The following is a 26,463-nucleotide window of genomic DNA, read 5'->3' on the forward strand; positions in this document are numbered from 1 at the left end:
TTAAAAGAATAATAAAAAGTTGCACCCTTTTCAAAGAGTACACAAATGTAGGCCACTTAGATCTCATGTCACTAATACCGTACAATTGTTTGTTCCTACTAAGAAAAAGGTAAAGACTAAAGAAACACTCAAAGCCTTGCTGGATAAGCATTAACATAGTTGTCCAGGTAAATCGGTGAATATTTAGCACGTCAAAGATTAAACACAAAGGTTTCAAGTTTGACCTCAGTACCAAAAAACACACTAGACATCAGCTTGTCTTTCAAAGGGTCTGGTATTGATTTTATGAGTTACAATAATGGACTAGAGCCAATTTGCTGCCTCCAAAACTGCACTCCATTGAAATTTTTAAAGCCATGTGTAATAGGTAAAACAAATGAAAGTCCCACATCTTCCAGTCTCCCTCTCTATATATATAACCAGTGAACTAAACAAACAAACAAAAAATACTGGTAGCTAACACCTACCAATTGGGTTGATTGGCATAAGTATGCCCATTGCATTATATTGCTTTCACTTAAATGCAAATAAACAGTATCCAGTAGGTTATTTCTATGTACTTTATTATCGCAGCAAAGTAGAATTTCTCCTATAATGGAAATTACTTTACAATTATCCGTCTTGTAAAGATTACTGTTCTTTCCCTCTCGGGAGAATGCACATCAACAGCTGCCCCACGTCAGCCTTGCCACATGATCCGTTTTCTGCTTGGTAGGCTTTATGAATCCCAAGAGTTCCAATTCAGAGACTGCTCTAATGAACCGAGCACTAGGGAAGTGCCAGTTAAGGAAAACCCCATTTCCTTCAAATGGGAAAACACATAGATCTGGGTAATTTACTGACGCACAACTTCACCCATTTGCACACAGTTGGTACAACTGGACAAGTTTCTTCACTGCACCTACTCAGTTGCTGAATCTTACTGGTGCAAGTGTTAACTCACCATCCAAGAACAGATTCAGTGGATTCACCTTAATTTGGACTACCAATACAGTTCCAAGTCAATTTATAACATTATGTGGTTCTAGTTTTGTAATCCATCTACAGGGTTGGGGAAATATTTTTTTTTAACAGAGCAGAGCTAAGGTTGATAATGCTTCTATCATAAAAAATCCTCTGCTCTCAGACTAAGCAGATATTTTTACAGGGGGACCTCTCCCCCCCCCCCCCCCCCCGCAAAATGCAGTTTGTGAATCTCCCCTCTGTAAATAATACAGTGATTATTTCATTCTAGATTCAAACGGTCTAGCAAGTCTTTATTTTTCCTGCATAAAATAAGCTCATTTTTAGGGAATATGGAGATAATGATGAAATCTGATCTCCTGTTGATACAAAGGGAATTTTGACTTGTATGCAATGGTGGCAAAGTCAAATGAAAATTAGGGAAAAAAGGATACTGGGTAATGTCATCTATCTGATCTTTCACTGAAGAATCTGTGTTGTCAGCTGCTTTTACAACAGTTGAGAAAGCCTGAAGAGGAAAAAACACACTGAATGTATTACTGTTTGCAAACATCTGACAAAACCAATACTAAATGTACAGACAAGGAAAGAACACACTACCTGGAACTTGCAATACCATTAATAAACAGAACATCAAAATATTAACTGTGAAGGGGGAATGGATCTGGGCACAATGAAATATAGGTGGGCTTTTAGTATTTCCTAGGGCTGTATTCTAATTTGTTAATTAATGAAATGAGCAATACTATAGCACTATTGACACCTCCTACAAAAGTCCAAAAGGAGAGAAACTAAACCTTCCCTTCATTTATCTAAACAGACTAGGAAACTAAAGTGATTTATCTCCTGCAAAAAACCGTAGTGGTGCATGTCTGCTCTTCCAGTGAAAGCCTAAGGGAAAGGCAATAAATCACACCTCCTTTTCTACAAGCTCTCTTGAAAGAAGAGGACAATTTTCCCTTTGCCTTTGGGACTTTATGAAGGGCGGCAGCATGACTCTCCAAAACCATCTTGGCTAGAGATAAGGCTTTGGGTTCATTAATTGGCAAATATTTTCACTGGCACTTTCTTCAAGTCCTAGACAGTGGTTCTCAACCTGTGTCCCCCCAAATGTTTTGGCCTTCAACTCCCATAAATACTAACAGCTGGCAAACTGGCTGGGATTTCTGGGAGTTGTAGGCCAAAACACCTGGGGACCCATAGGTTAAGAACTACTGTCTTAGACCCTTTACATGCAAAAAGTGCAGTGATATGGAGAAAGGGAAAGAGCTTTCCTCGTTTCTCGCTCCATTTTCTCAGTAATTCTTAAGGAGTAGCAAATTCTAGAGAACAAAATTTCTTCTTGATCTTGTAATTTGGGCTTCTGTAGAAAGCCACAACAGAGTCTCAGTACTTCCAAGGATGAAAGGCTAAACTTCTTTTCTCAAGGAGGAGCAGTGAGACTTGGCGAGTCTTTGTATCAAAGGAAGTATCAACACCACTTTGCTTCTGCTTATAAAATGGTAGCAAAGGAAAAAAATGCTAGCTGTACTCCCTCACAGGGAAGAATAGGTATACAGTTTCTCCCCCTTGCTGTCACTCTGTAGGAAGAAGCAATGAGTCAGAGAACAGGGAATGAAAGAAGAGTCAGTTTCATACAAACAAGGCTTTTGACTGAAGCACAGCTGCGCTTTTTGCGAGGAGAGAAGTTCTTGGTATGAGAGCATGAATGCACTGAACCTAGCACTAGGGCAAATTTAAAACGATTACAATTTGTGGAGCCCAAAAGAACAGGGGAGACACTGCATATTATACAAAGACTACTTGGAAAGCTTAAGAGATTTAAAAAGAAGGCAAGTCTGTGGGGGATCAGCCAAGCAGGAAAGTAGTCCTCAACCGATTCAATATTCACTTACCTCTAACCAGTCAACAAGGTTAATTAATCTGCCACACTCCAAATGAAGCTTGTAGGCTATACAAATATCAGGAGCTGTGTTGGAAATGGAGCCTGCTTCACTTTTTAAAGATTCATTCTAATAAACAAAAAATAATAATGGAAAAATAGTTATTTATGCACATTTCATTTATATGCTAATCATTCCATCGTCTCACCCCACTCGCAAATAGAAATGAAGGTATTTACCAGCCTTTTGACATCACCATTATCTAGGACATTATTTCAGAAAGTTTTAATAGCAAAAATATGAATCCACAAGCCTATTCCCCAATTCTCCTCTAGAGCAGACCACTAACTGCAAGTGGATGCAAATGGTCCAATTAATGTTATATTTCATTTATTTTTATTCAATAAGCAAAGGATTTGGGGAGGGGAGGAACCTTTGAATTTTGTCAGCCACAAGATATTTTCTTCCAGGCAAGAATGAACTATTTTAAGAGCAACTCTTGCCCATTATCTGAGTAGTGCCAACCATATCAGATGTGCAGTGCCACTTCTACTTCACACAAGAATAATCCCACTTGTTCAAACTTCACTGGCAAAATATTTTTTCAGTAAAAAACTACAGTATTGAATGTTCCAGACTTGAGGAAGAAGCAGGTTGATGCAAGAGTCTTAAGCTCTGTACATCACACCCTTTTTTTGGTGACATAAATAAAGAGATTTATTGGCCTGAAGGCTGAACACCCTCCTTCTCTTGTTCACCTAAACAACTTTCCTTCGACATGCGCATTTGCACACCCACCCACTCCTTTCTAGGCCACAGCCAATAACAGCAACAGAATGTATTCCTGGCTATGTGGCTCCTTCCAAATATGATTCTATATATAATCATGGCTTTTAGTGGTTTTATGCTGAAATGCAGTGGCATAACATGCAGCCAAATTTCAGCAGTATTTGGAATTCTTTTAGAGGACTGCTTGCATTGACTTGGGGAACTTTATTTGACCCATGTGTTGCTCACCATTCCCTTGGAGGGAAGTGCTCTTTGGTGACAACATACTGTGCTGCTTAAATCATATGGATTTTCAATTAAAAAGGAGTTGAACAGGCAAGCTCATATATAATATTCTTCAAGCATTGATAAGTTTTCAGGACTTATCTGAGAGGCTGTTGTTGCCAACAGAATGGATACATATCTGAGAGAAGTAGTATCTGGATTCTTACTAATTTGCCATTTATTTGTTACTTTTTTTTGCCATGTGAGCGTTCACCCTAGTTTTGTAATTCATTAAAAAAAACCAGACAGCCGATGCTGAGAAAATTATTTATTTTACTCTAATATTAGTGGACTGGAACAACATCTGCTACACACAGATATCTGAAGTATTTGCCCAAGAGTAGATAAAACATGTATCCGATACACCAGGCCTAGGACTTCTCATTTTATCAAATAAATTGGAAACTACATTAACCTTCTTCTAGCCCAAGTTCTTGGTCTTTCTGTAACCAAACAAATATGTAGAGAAAATTCTGAATGAGCACATAAACATTTTAAATCTGAGCAGAGGAGGGAATCATGTCTACCAGAAAGTTAACCCATAGAGTTTATAAAACAAGGGAAAATTGAATATTTTGTCAAATGAAAGCCATGGAAGTGATCGTTTGAGTGGATCACTCTACTCACAATCAGTTTATTATAGGTGAGTGAAACAAGCCAAAATTGTCAGATAGCCACATATCATACACTACAATGTCTCAGAGTCAAAACTATCTTTCAAGTAATAAGATGCTGTGGGACTTGTCACATTGAGCCCAATGAAGGAAACCAATGCAGGCCAACTTCAGACATGGAAAGCAACAATAGTGATAAATAACACCTGATATAAATATGCCATGGAAACATTTACCATTTCACAGTTCCTTACCTTCAGATAGAAATATGGATTGTTGAGAGCATTGTGAAGAGCAACACGGGGGGCAGCATTCAAATGTTCACGAAGAGTATTGGCTGCACTGAAGTACATCACCTCATGCAATGTCTGCATTTCTACAGGTACAAGATACTTTCTGAAAAAGCACCACGGGGGGGGGGGGGGGGGGAAGGATTAAGAAAAATACAAACCAAGATTAACTTCATGTTATAAACATAACATCAGAGGCACAGACATTTTGTATTCTGCTCCGTAATTATATGACAATCATGATATAGTACCCTAAATGTAAAAAGGGAAAGGGGGAGAAATATTTTTCCCCAATGTAAATTTGGAAGAAGTCGGCTATAAAATGTTGACTTGCCTCAATACCAGATTGTTAATGTTTGGTCTTTCTTCCAAATGCAAGTGGATGAATATCCAATTAGACTGGAGAATTCTGCACTATATTTATCCCTTCCATCTCTGCTTTATTTTGCTTTCATGCTCACTTTATCCTCTGCCTCCTTCTATGAAAGTATAACACCCCTTCAGGTTCTTAAAGCCACTTTCTATCTTCGTGGAGCCTTCAATGGAACAAATAGACTACAATGCAACTCTAGTTTGCAGACACTACTGCAATTTGGAAGTGCATCATTTTGTTTCCCACCAGCTGCAATCATTTTCTGCATTTATTTATTGAATAATTAACTTTGCATCTCTCATGGGATGTTGTTGGAACAAGACAGTGGAGTAAAGAAAATCCATATAAAACATGATTCTATACAAACTTTGAAAATCAACCCCCATTTACATCCATTTCAAATGAGCATTATCAAATCAAATAGAAATGGAAACACCTTATGAGAGTTTTTCAAATAAAAAATGGTGGTCCCTAATACTTCCTGGGGGGATGGAGCTCTACAAATACTGAAAGGGTGCTTCCTCCAGTACTGGCAATCTTGACCTTTGTTAGTGAACAGTTAACGCACAAGGCCTCTGAAGCTGATGGCAGAGCTTGGGGAGACTTCTATGGATATGGACCGCCTTTGGATAGCCTCCTTCTAGTTTAAAGCTTCAAAGGCCAAGTGCTTGATATTTGGCCAGAAAACCAAGACAAAGCAAGAATTTAAAGCCCACCAATAAGGTAATCTTGTTGACCAATCGACACAAAGAAGAAAGAAACCTTTACATGAGTTTAAAATCTATTCCAAAACATAAAAAAGTAAAACAAATTCCATTCTAGATATTAGTACCTGCCATACACCTTTCCCCTTCTCTTGGAAAAAGCTCATTTTATAGCACCCAGTCATTTGCTAAAAGCCTTCCTTAATAAAAAGGCCCTTTTGCCTGACAAAAGGACAAGAGAGAGATAGCCACAGTTAAGCAATCACAGCTGATATAACTTTCAATCACATTTTCTCAATTCAGATGTCATGGGAACCTATAATTTAATGAAGTCTAGAATTACTCAACTAAAGAGCATGAAAAAAGGTGATAAAGGATGGAAAGGAGACAGATATGCACACATGGACCAATTATTGGTCCCACCACCATGATTCATCACATATGATCTGAGTGTTTGTTGACCAACTGACACAAATGAACCATGCAAACTGGGCTACTGCCTTCTTGGGCGCTGTCTTCTAGTAGAATGGGAGTATTTAAATAAAAACTTTAAAAGCATATTTTAAAATTATAATACTTACTTTACAAGGCTATCTACAAAGTCGACTATTTCAAAACGGAGCATTTCAAATTTTGTCAGTTTCTTAAGTCTTCTCGATTCCTTCATCTCCAACAAAGTCTAAAGCAAAAGTAATGCAAAACAAAAAAGAGGATTCCGAGTTAATACGCAAATATTAACTTATCACCTGTCAAAGCTAATGAGGTTATTGGATTTTTCAACTGAAACAACAAATGTTCCCAACAATGGAAGATAATTACAAAGAGTATTAGTTGTAGTTATCTAATATATTGTGCTCCTTAGCAGCAATAGTTCTTATTTTGCCAATATTAAAAATAATGGAATGATGTATGGATTCTAGCCTGACATTCTAGTTCCCATTAAGCCAAGAAATTCCCTGTTTTACTCTGAGCCGGCTTTGGCTAATCTACTTCCCAATGTTGTTGTGACAATGAAGCCACAGAATCAACTGAGTTGGAAGGAGGCCTGTGGGCCACCAAGTCCAACTCCTTGCTTACCATAGGATCTCCAACTAGAACATCCCAAAAGGTATCTGTCTAGCCTCTCTTTGAAGGAGACCCCACAATCTCTCTAGGCAATTGGTTCCATTAACAAACTACTCTTACTGAGTAGTTCCTCCTCATGTTCAGCCAAATTCTACTCCCTTGTAACTTAAAACCATTAGACCTAATTCTACCCTCTGAGGCAGAAGAGAGCAAGCCTACTTCTTCCTTTCCATGAAACCCCTGAAGTATTTAAAGGTTGTGATCTCTTCACCATGCTGAATATGCTCAGCTCTTTTCATATGTTTTGTTCCCCATATCTCTTATTTTCCTTTTTGCCTTTCTCTGAACTTGTTCCCACTTGTCTATATCCTTCTTAAAATGAGGCCCACAGTACTCCAGATGAGGCCTGCCTAGCATATAATAAAGAACCACTATTACTTCCCTCGACTAAAATAACTATGTGTCATTCAATGCAGGCTGAGATAGTATTGCCTTTTTTGCTACAGCATTACACAATGGGCTCACATTTAACTTTAGATCAAACAAAGAAAGACAGAGACTGAAGTTCAAGGGAACATTCAGCTGACTTCTCGCTGAAGAAGTGATTGACACAAAAGGCTGCCAGTTAGTGAAAGTACCCTATCCATTTCTCTGCCTGGATTTCACCTTGACACTGGGATTTGCTCTAACTCTGACATTTACATAGATTTTTATATTTCACAATCAAACCCATCGAGAATTTTTAATATCGAAGTAATTTTATAATTCTTCCTATTTTTACTATTTACTATTTTACAATTTTACAATTTACTATTTTACAATTTTACAATTTTATTATCTTAATTATTAATTCAACAAGACATATATCTTGAATGTATTTTCCTGCTTTTTAATACCTGAAAGTAAAAGCAGCATCATTTTTGTACAAAGCCCAGGAGCATGAAACAATTTTGATTTTAGGCATAGTTAAACTTTCAAAGCCATAGGATGGTCTCTACACAGACCCAGTTACGTAAAGCCTCTGCTCTTAAAACTCTGCCTACTCTTGTTCAAAAGTCAATTTTAGAATACTATGACCCCGAAAATTCTGAGAAAGAATTAATAGCAAGTGAGCACCAGTTGAATCAAGAATACACAAATCCCACCACATTTGACAGAGCAAGTATCATAAAGACTGTTTATACTACAATGGAGGCCAGAGATGATGGTGATGAAACAGAATCTATTTCTGTTCTCCCTTAACGAAGGTGCTGCTAATTGGTCCATTGACCCAGGTCTAATGGAAGTGACTCCCTCTCCAGCATTGAAAAGACAATCATCTCCACACAAAGAAATGATAAACACTCTTAAAGAGAGGTCTGGCAGACTTCATCCAGCAGCTAAAGAGAATGCTGAACCTACAATGCATGACCTCATGCGAGACCAATGCTTCCTAGCAGAGCAGTCAGCAGCAAAACTATTTCAGAGAATAGATATGCTGCAAAGGGAACTTTCCAGTCTAAGAGCTAGCATTGAACTTTAGATCAGTAGTTCTCAACCTGTAGGCCCCAGGTGTTTTGGCCTACAACTCCCAGAAATCCCAGCCAGTTTACCAGCTGTTAGGATTTCTGGGAATTGAAGTCTAAAACACCTGGGGACCCACAGGTTGAAAACCACTGCTTTAGCTCAACAGTAATCCCAGTTTCTTTTTCACACATAGTACCACTGAGCCAGGTATTCCCCCCTTTCAATATATGTGTATTTTGTTTTTGTAGTCTAAAGCTCCTATCGCCCAAACATGGGGTGGCATTGCAGGTTCAAATCGAAGCAAAGCTGAGTAGTTAAGCACTGTCTTACGCTTAGAATATTCTGACAAGAAAAGAACCAATGAGGAATAGAAATGTGGGTTCAGGGAACACCCTCATCTTTTCACACAATAGTGAACTGTGCTGGCATTTCAAGACTACAAGAACTGTGCTCACATTACGATCTCTCTTTTTTGTTAATTTTAATTCTACAGTTGCTAATTATATGTGCCAGTTAATCTGGCCAGTCTGCAGACTAGTAACATTTTCACAAGTCAATGGCTAGCTCTTAAGTGTGCTGACCTTTTGGAGATGATAAAGATCTGTCTTCTTCTGAAGTTCTTTTAATGAGGATATAGACGTCTCTTGATCTTCATTAACTTCTGCTCTCAAAACAAAAAAAGAGGTCAGATTTGGACACTAAAAATGGTGGGTAAAATCTGTTGCTACTGATTATCCAAAGAAAGAAAAGGAAGAAAAGGGGAAGTTAGAAAACCCTGGGCTGAATTCTGCTATTAAAAGGGATGAGGGAGCAATTTTTCCCACTTCCCATTTTTTCGGTGGACTACCTCCCATGCTATTCCTTGGGTTGAGAGGATGTGAGATGTGGAATTGGTTAAAGTGGTTTTGGGTTTTTTTTCTATGTCAGGAGCAACTTGAGAAACTGCAAGGTGTTTCTGGTGTGAGATAATTGGCCGTCTGCAAGGATATTACCCAGGGGACGCCCGGGCGTTTTGATATTTTACCATCCTTGTGGTAGGCTTCTCTCATGTCCCTGCATGGGGAGCTGGAGCTGACAGAGGGAGCTCAACCTGCTCTTCCCGGATTCGAACGCCCTGTCGGCACAAGGGTTTAACCCATTGCACCACCGGGGGCTCCATGAATAAGAAAGAAAACATTTCCCCACCTCCTTTGTTAAATTCTAACAAAGTCTTTGTTAGAATCTAGTTTTCTTTGGAGAGAAGGCTATTCTATTGCAGAAAAACAAATCTAACTCCACTATGTCCTGAGAAACTTTCAAGCCCTTTTATCTTTCTCCCCCTATAACAGCCTTCTGCAGTCAAACAAGAGAAGATTAGGAATTAAAGAATCAAAGATAAGATGCAGCAAGGCTGTGAAATCCCTCAGCCTCGCCTAATCTCCTATTAAGTCTTATTGGACATGTTCTCTGAAACAAAACAGCTCAGTTCCGTTGGATTCCACTGAGCCTTCACTTATTGTTTTTAACTAACACAAACACGCATGTACTCACTTCTGGTTCATCATCCCCCACCCACAACTGCCCTCATGTAAAATCTATAAGACAGGAAAGAGGCTTATTTCCTAAAGCCTCAGGCAGCAGAGATTTGCCAAATTAAAACAAAAGTACCAATAAAAATAAAACAGAGCTTGACAACAACTTCCTGATCTATTCATCTTTGATTTCTACCTGTTCCTGTTAATGCTGCAAATAACAGGGCTCTCTTCAAATGCTCTCAACATCCCACATATGTGTAATCCTCTTCCCACATTTTTGAGCCCTCAACTGTAAGGTTTCAACATTAAGCTCTTTAATATATTTAAACCTCATGTTTGCCAGCTCCCTAATTCATGTAATCTTCCCATAGAACCTATATTCCTTACAGCTCAAAATAATCCCCTCCTTCAGTTTGTGCATCATTCTTGATGGATCCAAGGCAGAAAAGAGCCACGGGGAAAGAAAACCTCTCCTTGAGGTAGTTTTTTCTCCTAATCAGGCTCATTTCTGGCCTCTGCAGTGGTTGAAGGGAAATGGGCAAGGCTTTGCAAAGGGAGGACTGAGAGGGAAGGGAAGCGTTGTGTGCTTCTTTTCCCCTGCTGATCCTCCCCACAAATCGCACACATGAGCACAGCAAAGGTAAACACGGAGAGCCCCTTGTTTCTTTGGTCTCATAGGATACAATTATGCTTTGCTAAGGAGTGTCTGACAATCATAAGAATTAAGTGTTTACTCGTAACTGGTTCTTTGAGTGTCACCTGTGGACTCACCCAGAAGGATCATTTTGCACCTATCTGTGTGTGGCAAAGACCACAAGTTGCTGAAATAATTGGTTCTTCAAGCAGTCGTCTGTAAACTTACACAAACAGACACAGATCTACCAATTTCTGTGAGACAGAGTCCACAAGGAAGATCAGCATTCTTCCATTACTTTCTGGTCTAGTACTTGCATTATTATTCTACCAAAATATTTTGGAATTCTGGTAAATTTGTAGAATTGTGTTGCTAAGTCCCAGGCAGCAATTTAATTCAGTCGAGATTTTAAGAGCAGAAGGTATGGCTGTGGGGATGATTTTAAAACATTTTTTTTCTTCACTTCCTTTCACCTCTCACATTATTTCAAAAGACCCCTATCTATCTGGAGCAGCCTGTGGTATACATAGGAAGTTACAGAGACAGGGGAGAAATAAGTCAACACGAAGCTTTTCCATTTACTGAACCCTTTACTGGATCAACCCATGTTTTGTCAGCAGATGGGATACAACTGGACTTTCTACTTTTCTACTGTGAGCTCTTTCTACTGCCCATTTCTATTTTGGTTTTCAATCTAAGGGCCCTTCCACACAGCCCTATATCCCAAAACATCAAGACAGAAAATCACACATTATGAGTGTGGACTCAGATAACCCAGCTCAAAGCAGATATTGTGGAATTTTCTTCCTTGATATTATGGGATATAGGGCTGTGTGGAAGGGCCCCATGAAACTCTAAGGCTGGATCTACACTTTCCTATATCCCAGATTATCTTCTTATCCCAGATTATCTGGCAGTGTTCACTCATATAATCTGGGATCTGATTCTGGGATACTGGGCAGTGTATATCCAGTCTAAGCAATCCACAGTGAGAAAATACACTTTTAAGGAAGCATGTTGTATAATTTATTCAAAACACACTAGTTATAAGAATGCTCTATATTTACGGAAGATGTTTTTCGGTTGATCAATATCTTTGGTGACTAATTAGGGGGTGATGGTGGAAATTAAATTTACAACACAAATTAGCAGTTTAATAAATACCTTCAGGATGTTGAAGTTGACTCAGGTACTCTTCGAATTTCTCTAAAGAGTTTCCTGGTTGTGTTGCAGGAGAGGATTTAAGAATCTCTACACATTTTTCAAGAATGGCCACTAACTCATCCTTGGCCATCATCCTGAAAGAAAATAACCCCAACAACATTTTTAAAAACATTGCATAAACACACAAAGCAACTAATGAAGTCAAAAGGAAGAGGAAGTAGGCTTATTTTCATCTGCCCTGGAGACTAGGACTTGAAGAAATTGGTTCAAATTATAGGAAAGGAGTTTCCACCTGAATATATTAGGAAGAACTTCCTGACCATTAGAGATGTTCACCAGTGGAACTCTCTGCCTTGGAGTCTGGCAGAAACTCCTTCTTTGGAAGCTTTTTAACAGAGACTGGGTAGCTATCTGTCAGGGGTATTATTTATTTACTATATTTGTATACAGCCTTTCTCAGCCTATGGGCGACTCAAGGCGATATTTTGATCATGCTTTTCTGCATGGTAGAGGGCTAGACTGGATGGCCTCGTGTGGTCTCTACAAACTTTATATTGTTATTATGTTACTATTCTAAATGTGTAGCCACATGAATGTGTGGGTTAAAATCATTTTAAGTAGATACATTTTCTTGATAAGAATAAGGATAAGCCTGCTTGTTTAAGTTCAAAGTTCATGCTCACATTTTAGCTCATGCTCCACAAAGCCAGGAAACTGGAAGCTAAGATTCATGATTTGACAGACATGTCCCCTGTTCAGGAGTGACATTGTGAAAACAATGTAATGAACTGTGTTTGTTTACAACCCACGCTTTGCCTTGGTAATTCAAGCCCAAATCCAGATGTGGAAGATGCAGTATGTGGGACAAGAAAAGGCACACTATTTTGTTCTATATTTCCTTATGCATCTTGCCTGATGAACCTTCCTGAAACTTGATGCTGATTTGTGCTTTGCATTAGTAACTGGCAGGATAAGTTCATGGTTGGAGACAAGGGCTTCTAATGACCTGAAAGTGTGGTGTTTGTCCTATAACAGCACAGCAACTGATAGTAAGAAATACAAAACCAAGGTCTGAAAATTATTCACCTTTTTTGCAGATTTTTAAATAATGGCCTTGATAATGCTCGAGTGAAGGAAGGTACTGATTCTCAGCAAAAATGGGGTGCTTAATTATTTATATAACTGCATTTATGCCCATGTTTCTTCCCTTTGTTTAGCAGGCTCACGGGGATTTGTGCTGATTCATACATCTCAGCCTACACATCTTTTCTGTCACAAGCTGAGGATACAAAGAAGTGCTATGCTAGCGGAGGCTGCTTAGCCCCTTTCTCTTGTCATTTCTTTCCATCTGCAACAACATGACACCACCCTATCTGTTTTATCCCTACTAAAGCAAATTCCAAAGTAACCCCAGCCAGAACAGCTAGATCTGGCAGCATGCCTGCTAGTAGAAATGCCAACGTGGTGGTGAATGAATAAATTTGTCATCAGATTGTAGCTCCAAATCCAAAGAAAGAAGCCTATTTAAGAAACTAAGAACTCCCTTTTAATTCAGCTCCACTGTAGTACCATACAAACATTACTTAGAAAGGGCCCCTCTCGGTAAGAAAGCAATCCTGCTGACTTCTGATATAAGTGACAAACAGGAATAGGTAAACCCTACAGCATACCAAATAGGTCAATTCTTAGGCAGATTCCATATACAAAGGTCAACTTGACTGTCAGTTAAATCTTTCTTTCAACAATGAGGAAGAAAAAGCAACAGTCCGAGTGGTATAGTCGTAAATAAGGTGACAGAGAAAGGAAGATCAGGTTCAAATGCCCAGTCAGAATCCAGTCACTTTTCTTCAGCTTTAACCTATTTCAGGGGAACATTTATAGCATCAAATAATGTAGAGGGGAGCCACGATTGCTGTGTGGAACTCCTTTAAGAAAGCAGTTTGGTGAGAAGTACATAATAGGGCACAATGAACAGATTCAACGGCTAAACAGTTTTCTCAAAGGACAAGTTTAGCACAAATGAAAAATGGTTTGTCTCTGTGTCCCATTCAGCAAGCCCACTATAAAGAACAGAAATGTAAATTAAAAACTTTTCTTTTTCTACAACAATTTCACCAGTGACAAAAAATATCCTGTATTGTCGAAGGCTTTCATGGCTGGAATCACTAGGTTCTTGTAGGTTTTTTCGGGCTATAGGGCCATGTTCTAGAGGCATTTCTCCTGACGTTTCGCCTGCATCTATGGCAAGCATCCTCAGAGGTAGTGAGATCTGTTGGACTATTTCCAACAGACCTCACTACCTCTGAGGATGCTTGCCATAGATGCAGGCGAAACGTCAGGAGAAATGCCTCTAGAACATGGCCCTATAGCCCGAAAAAACCTACAAGAACCTAAAAAATATCCTGTTTGGCAAGATTTTAAAAAGCTCTGGGTTCTTTTGGAATAGTAAATTGATGCATTATAAATGGCGAAACTACAAGAAGAAAATGGAAAGAAGACTACCTCACCAGCTGAATGGCAGATTCATACTCTTCTGTTTCCCACACTTTCTTCTCCAAACATTCACAGTACAATTCCCTTATCTGTATATAGAAAAGAATGTTTTAGAAACACAAAAAATGTTTACAGTAAGGAGTCCTATGTTACTGTAGGACAATTTCCTTCCAAAACTCACTATTAAACATGGGGGAGTCAATATCCACACAAGACAGATCTTAAAAACAATTTGGCTTTTTTGTTGATGAGCAAAACTAACTGAAGACATGTGTGTGCGCATATAATACATGCAACATCCTGGACTCTACTGAATAACCTCTGGATTGCTGAAGGGAGAGCACCAGGAATATGACTGCCTCCTCCTTTTTCCTTTCTCTTTTGCTGTAAATATTCAAGATCTCAAAAGTATACATACTTGTTTTCCTAATGGATACTTTGGAAGAGAAGATGTAAAAGCATGAAGACAACGTAAAACTGGGAAATAATTTTCATGGTAAGTATGTAGGTTTTGCAGCAAAGCATGTACAGTTTCCTAAAATAATAAAGAAAATAGAAGAAGGATCCTGATTAGTACTCACTACAGCTGTCAACAGAGGACTTCTAGCATTACAGTAAAGTTACAGAAAGCCATGGGCCTAAAAGGCAGAAGATGGGTTTTAAACATCTGACAAACACAATTCTGGATTTTGTAGCAACTTTCAACTATTTTCAAAGCTTTTATAGAAAATTTGTGTTGAATGACTCCTGAAATGATGAAGGCTAAAACGAGTGGCTTGGTATTTAAATAAATTCTGTCTGGCTGCCTTTCTAGTACAAACAGTAGCAGAAAAAGTCTGTTTAAAAGGATTAGCAACATCCCTGTAGTGGACATGAGGCACCATCTCAAGGAAAAACCTTCATAAATATATAAACAATTCATAGCTGTAGTGATGGAGCCTATAATGGGCCTCAGAAGGTTAGCTTACTGCAAATAAGATAACCAGAGCACTTCCTGAGATGCTGAACTATTCACCCTGACATGGTATTCCAAGAGATAAATGGGGCTGAGAATTAGCTGGCTTCACATACTCGTAGCTGGAAACTGGTTGGGCTTCAGTCTCCCCTCCTATTCTGCCATGTAATGAGAGACCAGAGTAATCTCATTTTAGCTGCTTCAGCTTCTGAGAGCTATTTTTTTTTGCAGCTGTTTAGGTAAACATTTTAAAGCTCTTACTTTGCAGCTGGAGCCCTCGGTGGCACAATGAGTTAAACCCTTGTGCCGGCAGGACTGCTGACTGAAAGGTCCGTGGTTTGAATCTAGGGAGCGGGGTGAGTTCCCAACTATTAGCTCCAGCTTCTCATGTGATTACATGAGGAAAGCCTCCCAGAGGATGCTAAAACATTCAGGGGTCCTCTGGGCAGCATCCTTGCAGATGACCAATTCTCTCACACCAGAAGCGACTTGCAGTTTCTCAAGTTGCTTCTGACATGAAAAAGAAACAAAACTTTGCAGCTATACCCTACATGGTTTTCAACTTTTAGATAAAACACTAAGCTTTCCTTGACTATGAAAACACAGAAACAGTGGTTAACCAATAACATTTTCTTTTACACCATAGGAAGAGAGGAGAAAAACGAAAGGAAGTACCAGCACCTTTAAGACTAGTCTGTTTTATTTTAGAACAAGCATCTATGAATTCAAAAACCCAGTTTTCAAGATGCAGTGCCAGTAATTCATGCTAGTATTGGCAAGTTATACATCTCTTGAGATCTAGTGCATAATACACAGCTAACCTCATTAGTTTTCAAGATAACTTTAGCTCAACTTGAACAAGCTGTGGCATATGTGGATAAGCCAAACCTTATCTCTTGGCACCTGACAGACTGGAAGCTAATTTTGTTCTTCTTGCTAGAACAAATCTCATTGTTCTTTCTATAAAGATAAAATTAAAAGTGTGGACATTTTTCAAATCCTTATAATGGCTCTCTGTGTCTAGGGAGTAACTGATTACATATATCTTTGATATGAGCCAGAAGGCTTAGTGTCACAACAATAAAAAAATCTGGAAAAATCCTGGCCTTCTAAAGAGATGGTAATTTGTTCTTGTGTTGCAGAACTGAGGTTATATCCTCCTATCACACATATTTCACTCTGTGAGATCTTCAGGCCTTTCCAAATTTAAGGTAAAAATCAATTTGTATGACATTTCCCTCATATTTTGCAGTTACATATGACAGATGATTTTGTGCTAGGTTCTTTTGTTTGATGGCATTGGGATACTTCTGACAGGACTTTCGATTATCCTCAATTGTTGCTATAACTTTGAAATAAAATATGACAATTCCCAAAGAAAGGAGATTTAATCCAGCTTTATGAAAGCCTTTTCAAGTTAGAAAAATGCAGCACTGAGTTATTGGTGCTTTGACTGCTGTTTGCTACTTTATCTTTCCATGGTTGAGTGATTTCCAGCCGTTCAAGATGAACTCAAATCTCCACAGACTTAGGAAGAGGTGGTGCCTGATCTTTCAGAAATAATCCTTCACTTGTAAGATAGCAGGGCAGCATTTTAATGCACATTAGATTTAAGTCTTTTTAAAAATACATTCCGCATTACTTGTGTCTGTTGGGGTTTTTGTTCCGCTTGGCTTCATACTTTTTTACTTCTTCAAAAGACAGGGAAAAAGGGAAAAGAACTGGGCACACCAGAAAGAATTCATGTCAAGCAGACAGAAATTTATGTATCATTCCGAATGCCAATCTTGCTTTGTTAACATTCATAATTTCTCTCACTCTATAAGAATATAAAACTGATATTCTACAATTGAAAGTAAATCTTGCTACAGTCAGTTATTTCTCAGTAATAGGTACTGTGCTAGGCTGGCTGTAAGGATTCTACAAAAGTTCACCAGTGGCAAATCTACTCAGTAAGTGAACTGGTTAACACATGAAAACAAGCCACTTGCACGTCTTGCACTTGTACTTTTCCTTCATATGCTTGCTATACTTAATTGAGATATCTTCCTCATTAGGTCAACCAAAAGTCTTCATTACATCATAGCATGTGCTGAAGAAGTAATGAGATATATGGTGGTGGATGAGGTGCAGAGAGGGGACATTCATAGACTCACAGTGTTGGAAGACACCCCAAAGGCCATACAGGAATATACCATCAAAGCACTCCCATCAGATGGTCATCCAGCTTCTGTTTAAAAACCTCCAAAGCACATTTTAAGACCTTTTACCATTTTGGTTCCCATGTGGAACATTACTGGTTCCCCATGTGGAACAAAAGAAAGGGGTAATGGTCCATGGGTTTCACAAGCCTTGTAGTCTCTCTGTTATAATAATAAAAAGTAATAATAGTAGTAATAATAATAAAACTTTATTTATGTACCGCTCTATCTCCCCTAGGGGACTCAGAGCGGTTTCCAAATAGCAAAACACCAACATACAGAGAATGCAAAACATAAGCATAGAATGATCAAAACAACACAAATACATTAAAAACCAAACCCACCCAATTCTTCGTGCAAAAATTACTGTTAGGGCAAGGGTTTTTGTTTTTTTAAAGGGCTTAGGTAAAATATTATCCTTCTTTCTTAAATATTTCAATTTTTCAATTTTAAAATGTACCTTTAGGCCTTCATCATCTGTCAGTAGTATAGTCTGCTTGTTTGATACCTGACTTTCAACAAATCTAAAGAAAGGGGGGAAAAGGCTAGTTTCAAAATATGCATAATATTGTTTTAAAAGGCTTTCTTACTTGATGATAATATTGTAAAATTTGAATTAATGTACTCAGCACTGGTCCATTGTGACTAAGTCCCAGTTGGGGTTGAGAGGCCCTTCCTCCATCCCAATACCATTGCTATGGCGTTTCAAAGAAGTAGAGTTGGAAGAGACCCCAAGGACAATCCCCTGCCATGCAGCAACACACAATCAAAGCACTCCCAAAAGGTAGTCATTTGAGGTACAGAACAGCAGCCAGAAGGACTAGGATGATTAACAGCAAGGACATATACAATGAAAAATGAAAGGAGATAAAGAAGCTGAGGCGATTTACAGTAGGGAAGGCACACAGGCCAACTACTGAAAGACAAGAAAATGCACGATTTTATTTCATACTGTGTTGGCAGAGTATCTGTGTTTGCCTGAAGTTCTTGCAAGGATTCATATAAGTGTGTATGAAAAAGGAAACAGGGAGTTGTTGGTTATGTTAGAATATCTATATAAAATGGTTGAGAACTTGGAAGCTGTCATCTCAGGACAGGTAGGGTTTCATACCAATAAATGGAAAAGCTTGTTTGACTAAATCACTAATAAAGAATCCACTGGCTGGAAATAAAGAATGTGGCTGCATTAACTACCAGCATTAAAGATATAGGGATACAAATCATATCACTGAGTGAATACTGAAATATTATTCTGCTTCCTCTTATTCAATTCTTTGCACTGAAATCACAGAGAAGAATCTGAAGCCCTGCCTACCTCATTTCAACTTGACTTCACTGTATCTGAGCCCTCGAAGCCTTTCCCGCCTACGCTTTTCCTAAGGCCTGGTCTTGACTTCCAAAGACCTCTGTTACTTGACCTTTTTTTTTTTAGAACTCTGACAAAATAACCCAGCAATTCACCTTTTCTTTGCTTAGCTCTGAGAAGACTTAGAAAACTCAGTTTTATACTATTTCCTCATTCTAAAATAACAGCACTTATACCATCTAGTTATCAGCTTTATTTACTTACAGTTTGCCATCTAGGAAACTCTACCATAATATAGTTTTTGTTCTTCCTGAATAGGATCATTATATATATACAGTTTTGATTCTTGCATATCGTCATTTTGAACATGAGTTATTTTAAGATCTCTTACAGGGATGTGTATCTGGAAAACATTTGATTTCATGTATACAAGAGAGCATATCTGCATGCCTAGAGCATTCCCCATAACAAGCTGTTCCAAAAGCAAATCGATTTTCAATTTAAAATGAAGCTTGCTTCTTCAGCACAGTTAGCACAGTGACTGTCCTGTGTTCCCCATGCAATGGAATATGACCATTTTTAGGACAAACGAAAACTATTATGATTTGCCTACTTTTCCTCTTTTAAAAGAGGCTCAAAGCTTTACAGATGGCTCTACGCAGTACCTCTGCAACCTCCCAGCCTGAATTAATATCATACTCAACTATTAAGTTCACATATAATTATGCATACACATTTTAGATGCATTCCAAGTGAAGACACATTTGCATACAACAGCATAATATAACACTGGCCACATTTTGGTGCCTAAAATGTTAGCTCTGTTTCTGGTTATATTTGACCTGCTGATTCCAAAAATATTAGGATATGGATTATGACCTGTTAGGATCATAACCTATGGGGTAGCAGAGTTTTGGAAGTGTTCCTTTAGTTTATTAGATAATGGATGTCACTAGGGACGTAAATATCTTGTTTCTATTTGATACTCTCAGTAGACAAAGATTCAAGTAGACTTCTTTAAAATAACATGTTTGTTTACTCATAACTTCATGTATTTAAAGATACAGGCACATTTTTTGTCAGGGTAAACTTTAAAACTTTCAGTTTGTATCTTTAATGTATTGTCTTTAATCTCTACAAAAACTATATTGCTCTGTACAGATCTCTTTCATAAATCTACATTCAAAGAAATTCAAGCACCAACCGTTTTCAAACTTCCTACACTGACATCTGACTGAAACAGATTTCTGTACTTAACCTGACTTAAGGCTCAACTTTCATCAAGCTAACTTAAGGCTCAACTGTCATTTCTCAAGTATCACCCTTTTTAACCTGCATTCTGCAGCCCCTCCCACTGCCTCAAATACACAGAGCTAAGGAAACTGCAAACCAAAGACGACATACACTTCAGGAAATAAAACGACAGATTATTCACAGACAAACATCAAATAAAGGAGGCTTGAGAACGTTCTTATCTCCAACAAAAAATGGCATAACTTTTGTCCTATCCACTCTAGTTTTTGAGACACAGAACATATGCCCTCTACCAGTCTTCATCTGTTTGCCTACAGAAAACCATGATAACCATATCTAAGAAACAAGAGCTTATGCGGTCTAACCAATGCAATTTTGTGAATCAGCACCCCAAGGAACCCCAGGTGCAGGCCTAAAAACCAAGACACCAATAAACATTCTTTTTGTTGGCGGTGTCATCTTTTACCTTCTAAAAGACGGCAGTCTTCGAATATTTTCACACTGATTGTGTGATAAAGAATCAACTCTCTTCTTAGCTTTGTGAATCTCACAGCACAGCACACTGAGTGATTGGGAATAAAAATGCTCCAGAAGAGACAGCTGTAGAAACAAAATGTACTCTGATTCTGAGATCTGAAGCACATTGGAAATGTATGCTGATTCGATCCTTCAGTTAGTAATAAAATGCATTTTCAATAAGCCATAAATTCCACGATGGATTTACTGATTAGACTACTAACATAATTTATTGAGATCAAAATCTGTGGCATTTTGAGAGATAATGAGATGTTACTGAGCAGACATAATACATATTATCCCACAGAAATGCATATCATCCCACCTCCACTTTAATTCTGTTGAAAGACTGCTCTACAGGCACTTCAGCAGTTTAACAGATTTATCATTTTGCATCAACACATCCTGTAAATTCCATTTTCAGCATGTGAGATTATTCAGACAAATCCTTGGTGTTTTACTTCAGCACTGCGACACTCATACCCAGGAACCCAGTTAAACCAGAAATTAGATCTGAACAATGTGTTCTAAGTGCAAAAACCTGATTATTTGCATGAAGCTTTGATGCCTACAGCAGCTTCCTTGTTGATTTAATAGTAGAAAGCAGAGTTACAGATGGAAGCACTGTGTTGAACTGCTGTCTCTATTTAAATCAGTGCTTCCCAAAATGGGCAATATTGCCACCTGGGAGACCCTGGAATGATCTGGGGGAGGTGGTAGTAACCTGAGGAGCAATTGGGGGTACTGAATAAAAATGGGGGGGGGGGGGTGGAAACATAAAAGAAAAAATTGGGGGAAAAATCCCATTTGCGCATGTTTCATCTGTTATGCAACATACAGATAAAGTCATAGTAATTGTTTTATTGTCTGAATGAACACACAAAATACAATTTATAACTGATCAGTGGAGTCAAGTCTGCCAACATGTCTTAATAAGCAAGTGTTGGAAGATGAGCAGGTCACACATACTCAGAGCATGCATCAGCAGGATTTGTGTGTAATACCTTCTTTCAATATGATAATCTAAATAGCTGAAACATAAAGGTAAAGGTTTCCCCCTCACATTAAGTCTAGTCGTGTCCAACTCTGGGGGGTGGTGCTCATCTCCATTTCTAAGCCGAAGAACCAGCATTGTCCATAGACACCTCCAAGGTCATGTGAACAGCATGACTGCATGGAGTGACATTACCTTCCTGCATAAACGGTATCTACTGATCTACTCACATTTGCATGTTTTCAAATTGCTAGGTTGGCAGAAGCTGGGCCTAACAGCAGGAGTTTACCCCGCTCCCCAGATTCGAACCGTCAACCTTTCGGTCAGCAAGTTCAGCAACTTAGCAATTTAACCTGCTGCACAACCAGGGGGCTTTATCTCACACATATGTATTCTAATTTAGATTGTTTCTGATTTATTACAAAGAGCAGGTAACAATAGTGCAAGACAATAAGTTTTAAAGAATGTATTTTATGCTGTTGACAAAGATATAGCCGAACATTAATAAATTGATAGCAGCACACCAGGTTCATCCTTCTCATTAGCATTTTTTAAAATGTTATTTGTAATTCTTAATTTTCTGTGTGTAATAAGAATATTACTATGGTTGATTTTAATAAATAGTTTAATAATTTCAAGCTCCAAGGGATCTTATTTTCCACATCTTCCTTTACCGTGTTGTAGGACATAGGTGAAAATATAGATAGATAAAAGACCGCAAATTTGTCACTGCATCTTTCTGTTTGTTTAAAGAACATAGATTTGGGATGGGGGGGCTACTCACATTTTTTTTCTGAAAAGGGGGTGGTAGGCCAAATAAGTTCAGGAAATTCTGATTTAAATACATGGGACAGCCTGTCTGCATAAGAGAAAACCACAGCCGCCTGCTTCATTTTTATGTCTTTTCACTTTGTTTTGTATTGTTCATTGCTTCTGGGAAAATTCCCTTAGTGGTCCTGTGCTGATGCAATGACTTCTGACAGCAAGTTGGAGAGAGTAAATATTCCCCTTCTTGCTTTTTAAGGATGAATTTACCTCTTGCTTCTGTCCATGCCACAGATATCATATGATTATGAATTATAACTAAAATGTCTTATCTGTACAATTTTTCTAACTTTGGTTGATATACAAAAGTATCTTTTTTGTGCCAGTTTCCAAAGTATATAATAATTGTAGCTAAACATGGTCAGTGAGGTGGTTTGTGATGCTGCCTTGGCATAGTGAAAGGGGGAGAGACACCTTTCCTGCCTCAGTTTTTGTTGCCATGGTAGAGTGATAGAGAGATTAATCTTCTGATCTTTGCCAGGGGAAAAAAGGTGAAGATCAGGGTCATTGTAGCCAATATTATGCAAATACAGTATAGAAGAGTTGAGTGGAGGATCACTCTACGGAAGGCAGACACTGCTGATGGCATCAAAGATCACCTTCTGCACTTTCTACAGTATTGACTGATTTTATCTTCCCAGGATAAAATCGTAAAGGAAAAAAAGAGCTTTCTTCCTCTTCCAACAAGGTGGCCACCCAAAATTTGGATTACTGAAGTACGACAAAAGTTCTAGCAATGGCCAGAATATCCCACTTCTAGGTCTGCTACCTCATTTCTTATTGGAGATTGTGCTGGTGATTTCTAAGACTAACCACAGGGAAAGAAAACTTTCTGCAAATAGGCAAGCAGATGCCAGTAAAAAGTCTTTGGGCCCATCTTTCTTTTCTCATTCCATTTTGTTACAAGCACAAAATTTCTCTGTTGAAGGAGTATTCAACAACGCAAACTCCAATGAAGAAATAGACATACCATTCTTATCATGAAAAGGTGGTGAAAGGTCAACACCATGCTAACGAACAAAAATAGTCAGTTGTTCTTATCTCTGCTTACCTGAAATCCCTTGACGAAGTTCTGAACAGAGAAATCATGGTACAAAAATATGTTTATCAGTACCTGAAGAACTTTCTCACTGAGTTTAAAGGGAAATTGACTTGTCAGAAGTAGCTGGAACAGAGAAAAAAGAAGATCAATTCATTTCCTCATGAAATAAGATTACATAACAATTGTTTTCAAATTGCTGTTTATGACAGCCTAGAACTTTTCTGAACCTTAAGGGGGTTTCTCAATTGGAAGCTCAGAACTATATAACAAGCTTTTCTTGAATTCATCACTACTTCCTCACAGTGTACAGCTTAGCTGGATGTTTTCAAAAAGCAATGCCCCTCAAACACTTCCTCTTCAAGTTTGGGACTTCCAATTCCCAGAATTCTTGACTGTTGACCCTGCTGGTTGAGGCTTCTGGGAATTGAAGCCCCAAACACTGGAAGGATCAATGGTTGAGAACCAGTGGGAGCACAAATATGATGCCAGCTAGAATCATAGAATCATAGATTTGCAAGAGACCTTATTGGCCATCCAGTCCAACACCCTGTCAAGTAACAGGAAAATCACATTCAAATCACCCCCAACAGATGGCCATCCAGCCTCTGTTTTAAAGCCTCCAAAGAAGGAGACTCCACTACACACTGGGCAAAGAGTTCTACTGCTGAACAGCTCTCACAGTTAGGAAGTTCTTTCTAATGTTCAGGTGTATTAAAACCCTACACCTCTTTCTATTTATTGCATACTTTGAAGTACAGCACATAAACGGCATTCTTGTACTATAATGGAATTCATTTACACCGCTTTCAGCATTTGAAAAAGTGCTGAAACGCATTTATATCACCAGGAGGTAACTGCAATTCATTAAATATCAGAATGATTATCACTTCCTATACAGATTCAATAGTGATTTCATGCCCTGATCTTCACTGAAAGGACTGTATATACTGCAAACCCAGCAGGGTGGCTCTACTGTTCCAGAGAATCATCGTTATCTTAAAATGTTTTTTAAAAGGTTGCTATTTCAACAACAAAAGCTGCACCACATTATTTAATAAAACACATATTTCCATTTCCAATTAAATAAAGCCAATTAATTACCTTGTCAATTACTTTAGTCAAATGCTCTTTGCAAGACAGAGACTGGAAGAGCTCTATACATAGCAAAGAGGAAACCGAGTGAGGAAGCAACTTATGGATGATCATTGGAGAAGTGGCAATTCCAAAAATAAGTATCAGTGGAAATTCACGTATGCAATGACTTAGGCCCATGAGAGAAAAACACAGGAGAAAAGAAAAATGTAAATATGCACAATCAGATGGCTATACACATTCACTATAACTCTATGATGAAAAATCAACACAATGGAGTAATATTAATGAGATGAAAGAGCAAGCCAACAGAAGAATTTTAAAATATAAAAAGTATAAATACCAGTTCAAATTTAGCAGCTTGTTCTCACTTTAAATCTTTCTAGTTATTGTAGTTTAAGACATGCATAATAGGAAATACAAAGAACTGAATGCTACTAGCTGAGTCTTATATTGCATCCTTCCAGGTACTTAACAGATGCTTGATAGATCATACTGTGTTCTGCCAGGTATTTGACAGGTACTTGCAGTTTCAGACAGGTATCTGATATGGCCATCCTAACATTGCTAATCAGCTGCTGTTCAGCTGGACAGGTACAAGTTGGCCTGCTATAGTTGACCAGCATATTTTAATTTAAGATTTCTTCTTTTTTCCCCAAACAGTTCCAGAGTGCAAGTTATGACTAAAAATGATTTATAGAACAGAAATAGCAAGTAAGCTTATCTGCAGCAAAAATTAAATATTAACCTGCATTAGTGAAAGATGAATGCATCATGCAAAGGCAGACAATTTTCATATGTTTGCTTATGTTTATTTATTTATTTATTGGTTCCACTGGCGTGTGGAGGTGTAAAATGCTTTGGAGGGCACTGAGACACATCCTTAACTGCTGGAAATTTATGAGCGGCTCCAGGACTTCAGCTAGTAAGGCTCATATATTTTGAGCTCATTGTCTCAGAGCATGATGTTTTGTACTGGTGTTTATTTTTGTCTTTGTATGGAATCATGGTGGGAACTCAGCCCAGTGAAAGTCCAGTGTGTGAAAATAATACTTATTTCCTTCTTTAAGAAAGCTGTTGTCCATATACAAAATACCACACAGTAATACTCACAGAAAAACACTCAAAGTATCCTGAATCAACCACGCAAAAGAAACTTTATAATGACATGCAACTTCTCCCATCCATGAGTCAATTCATTAACTGTTTTTTAAAAATTTCTACACTACTTCTCAGTAAGCTTCTGATTAACCCAAACCAATTCCTATTCAGAAATTCAGGTGTTTTCCAATTTTCTTTAATTCTATCAATGCCTTTGGGCTGTAGCTCAATGCTCACCAAGAAATAAATTTTATGCATATCTATTCAAACAAATGGTTACCTGGATGTACTTAACAAGTAAATATATGTACCACTGTAGCTTCAATAACTTACACCTGAGAAAAACATGCCTAAACTTGAAGGATTCTGCTGATTTCTATTTCTGTTGAAACTATATGCATTCCTGTAGCTCCAATCAAAACGTACGTTTTTGGTAAAACAAATCCAAATATTTAGAAAAACAGTAAAGGAAAGGCTAGCATAAATCAAGATTTTTCATTCATTTCATCTAGGAAATACAGTGAAACATAACACTGCTCTTTTGGAAACCCATATCATATTACCTGCTGATTGTTATGAAATCCTGCAGTACTTTGGATGAGAAACTTTCTATATTCTTGAAAATAACCACAACTGGAGGAGATTCGCAATGTTCAGATGAAAATATTCTTTTTTTGCATAGTGTTTCCGTATCTACTTTCTTCAGATTCACAGCACATGTGTTGGAAGATAGAAGAGAGGGAAGTTAATGTACTGTCCCAGAACATGATCTGAACTTTGCTAGAACAAAATAAGGATGAATGCCTGCATCAGATAGCAACCTTGTAAACATTTTGACTTTGCTAAAGCTATATAGGAATCAACAATGCATTGCACTGTGGAAGAAAAATGGGATATAAACATTAAAATACACAGAACAGA

At 38.1% G+C, this 26,463-nt stretch overlaps 1 protein-coding gene across 1 annotated transcript in view; it reads right to left on the reverse strand.

The window, feature by feature from the left end:
* Positions 1-255: 255 nt before the first annotated feature.
* ORC3 (origin recognition complex subunit 3) overlaps positions 256-26,463 on the reverse strand; it is a 38,934-nt gene continuing 12,726 nt past the window's right edge. Inside the window, exons 7-20 of the mRNA XM_060753006.2 lie at positions 26,106-26,242; positions 24,451-24,610; positions 23,359-23,472; positions 20,439-20,572; positions 17,873-17,936; positions 14,675-14,791; positions 14,266-14,345; positions 11,764-11,897; positions 9,033-9,112; positions 6,462-6,559; positions 4,768-4,909; positions 2,859-2,975; positions 1,398-1,471; positions 256-768 (exon numbers count right to left, since the gene is read on the reverse strand). Of these exons, the coding sequence (XP_060608989.2) occupies positions 663-768; positions 1,398-1,471; positions 2,859-2,975; positions 4,768-4,909; positions 6,462-6,559; positions 9,033-9,112; positions 11,764-11,897; positions 14,266-14,345; positions 14,675-14,791; positions 17,873-17,936; positions 20,439-20,572; positions 23,359-23,472; positions 24,451-24,610; positions 26,106-26,242 (1,557 nt within the window). The 3' untranslated portion in view covers positions 256-662. The remainder of the gene's footprint in view (positions 769-1,397; positions 1,472-2,858; positions 2,976-4,767; positions 4,910-6,461; positions 6,560-9,032; positions 9,113-11,763; positions 11,898-14,265; positions 14,346-14,674; positions 14,792-17,872; positions 17,937-20,438; positions 20,573-23,358; positions 23,473-24,450; positions 24,611-26,105; positions 26,243-26,463) is intronic.

This window comes from Anolis sagrei, chromosome 1 (genome assembly GCF_037176765.1).
Source record: "Anolis sagrei isolate rAnoSag1 chromosome 1, rAnoSag1.mat, whole genome shotgun sequence".
Classification (NCBI taxonomy): Eukaryota; Metazoa; Chordata; class Lepidosauria; order Squamata; family Dactyloidae; genus Anolis; species Anolis sagrei.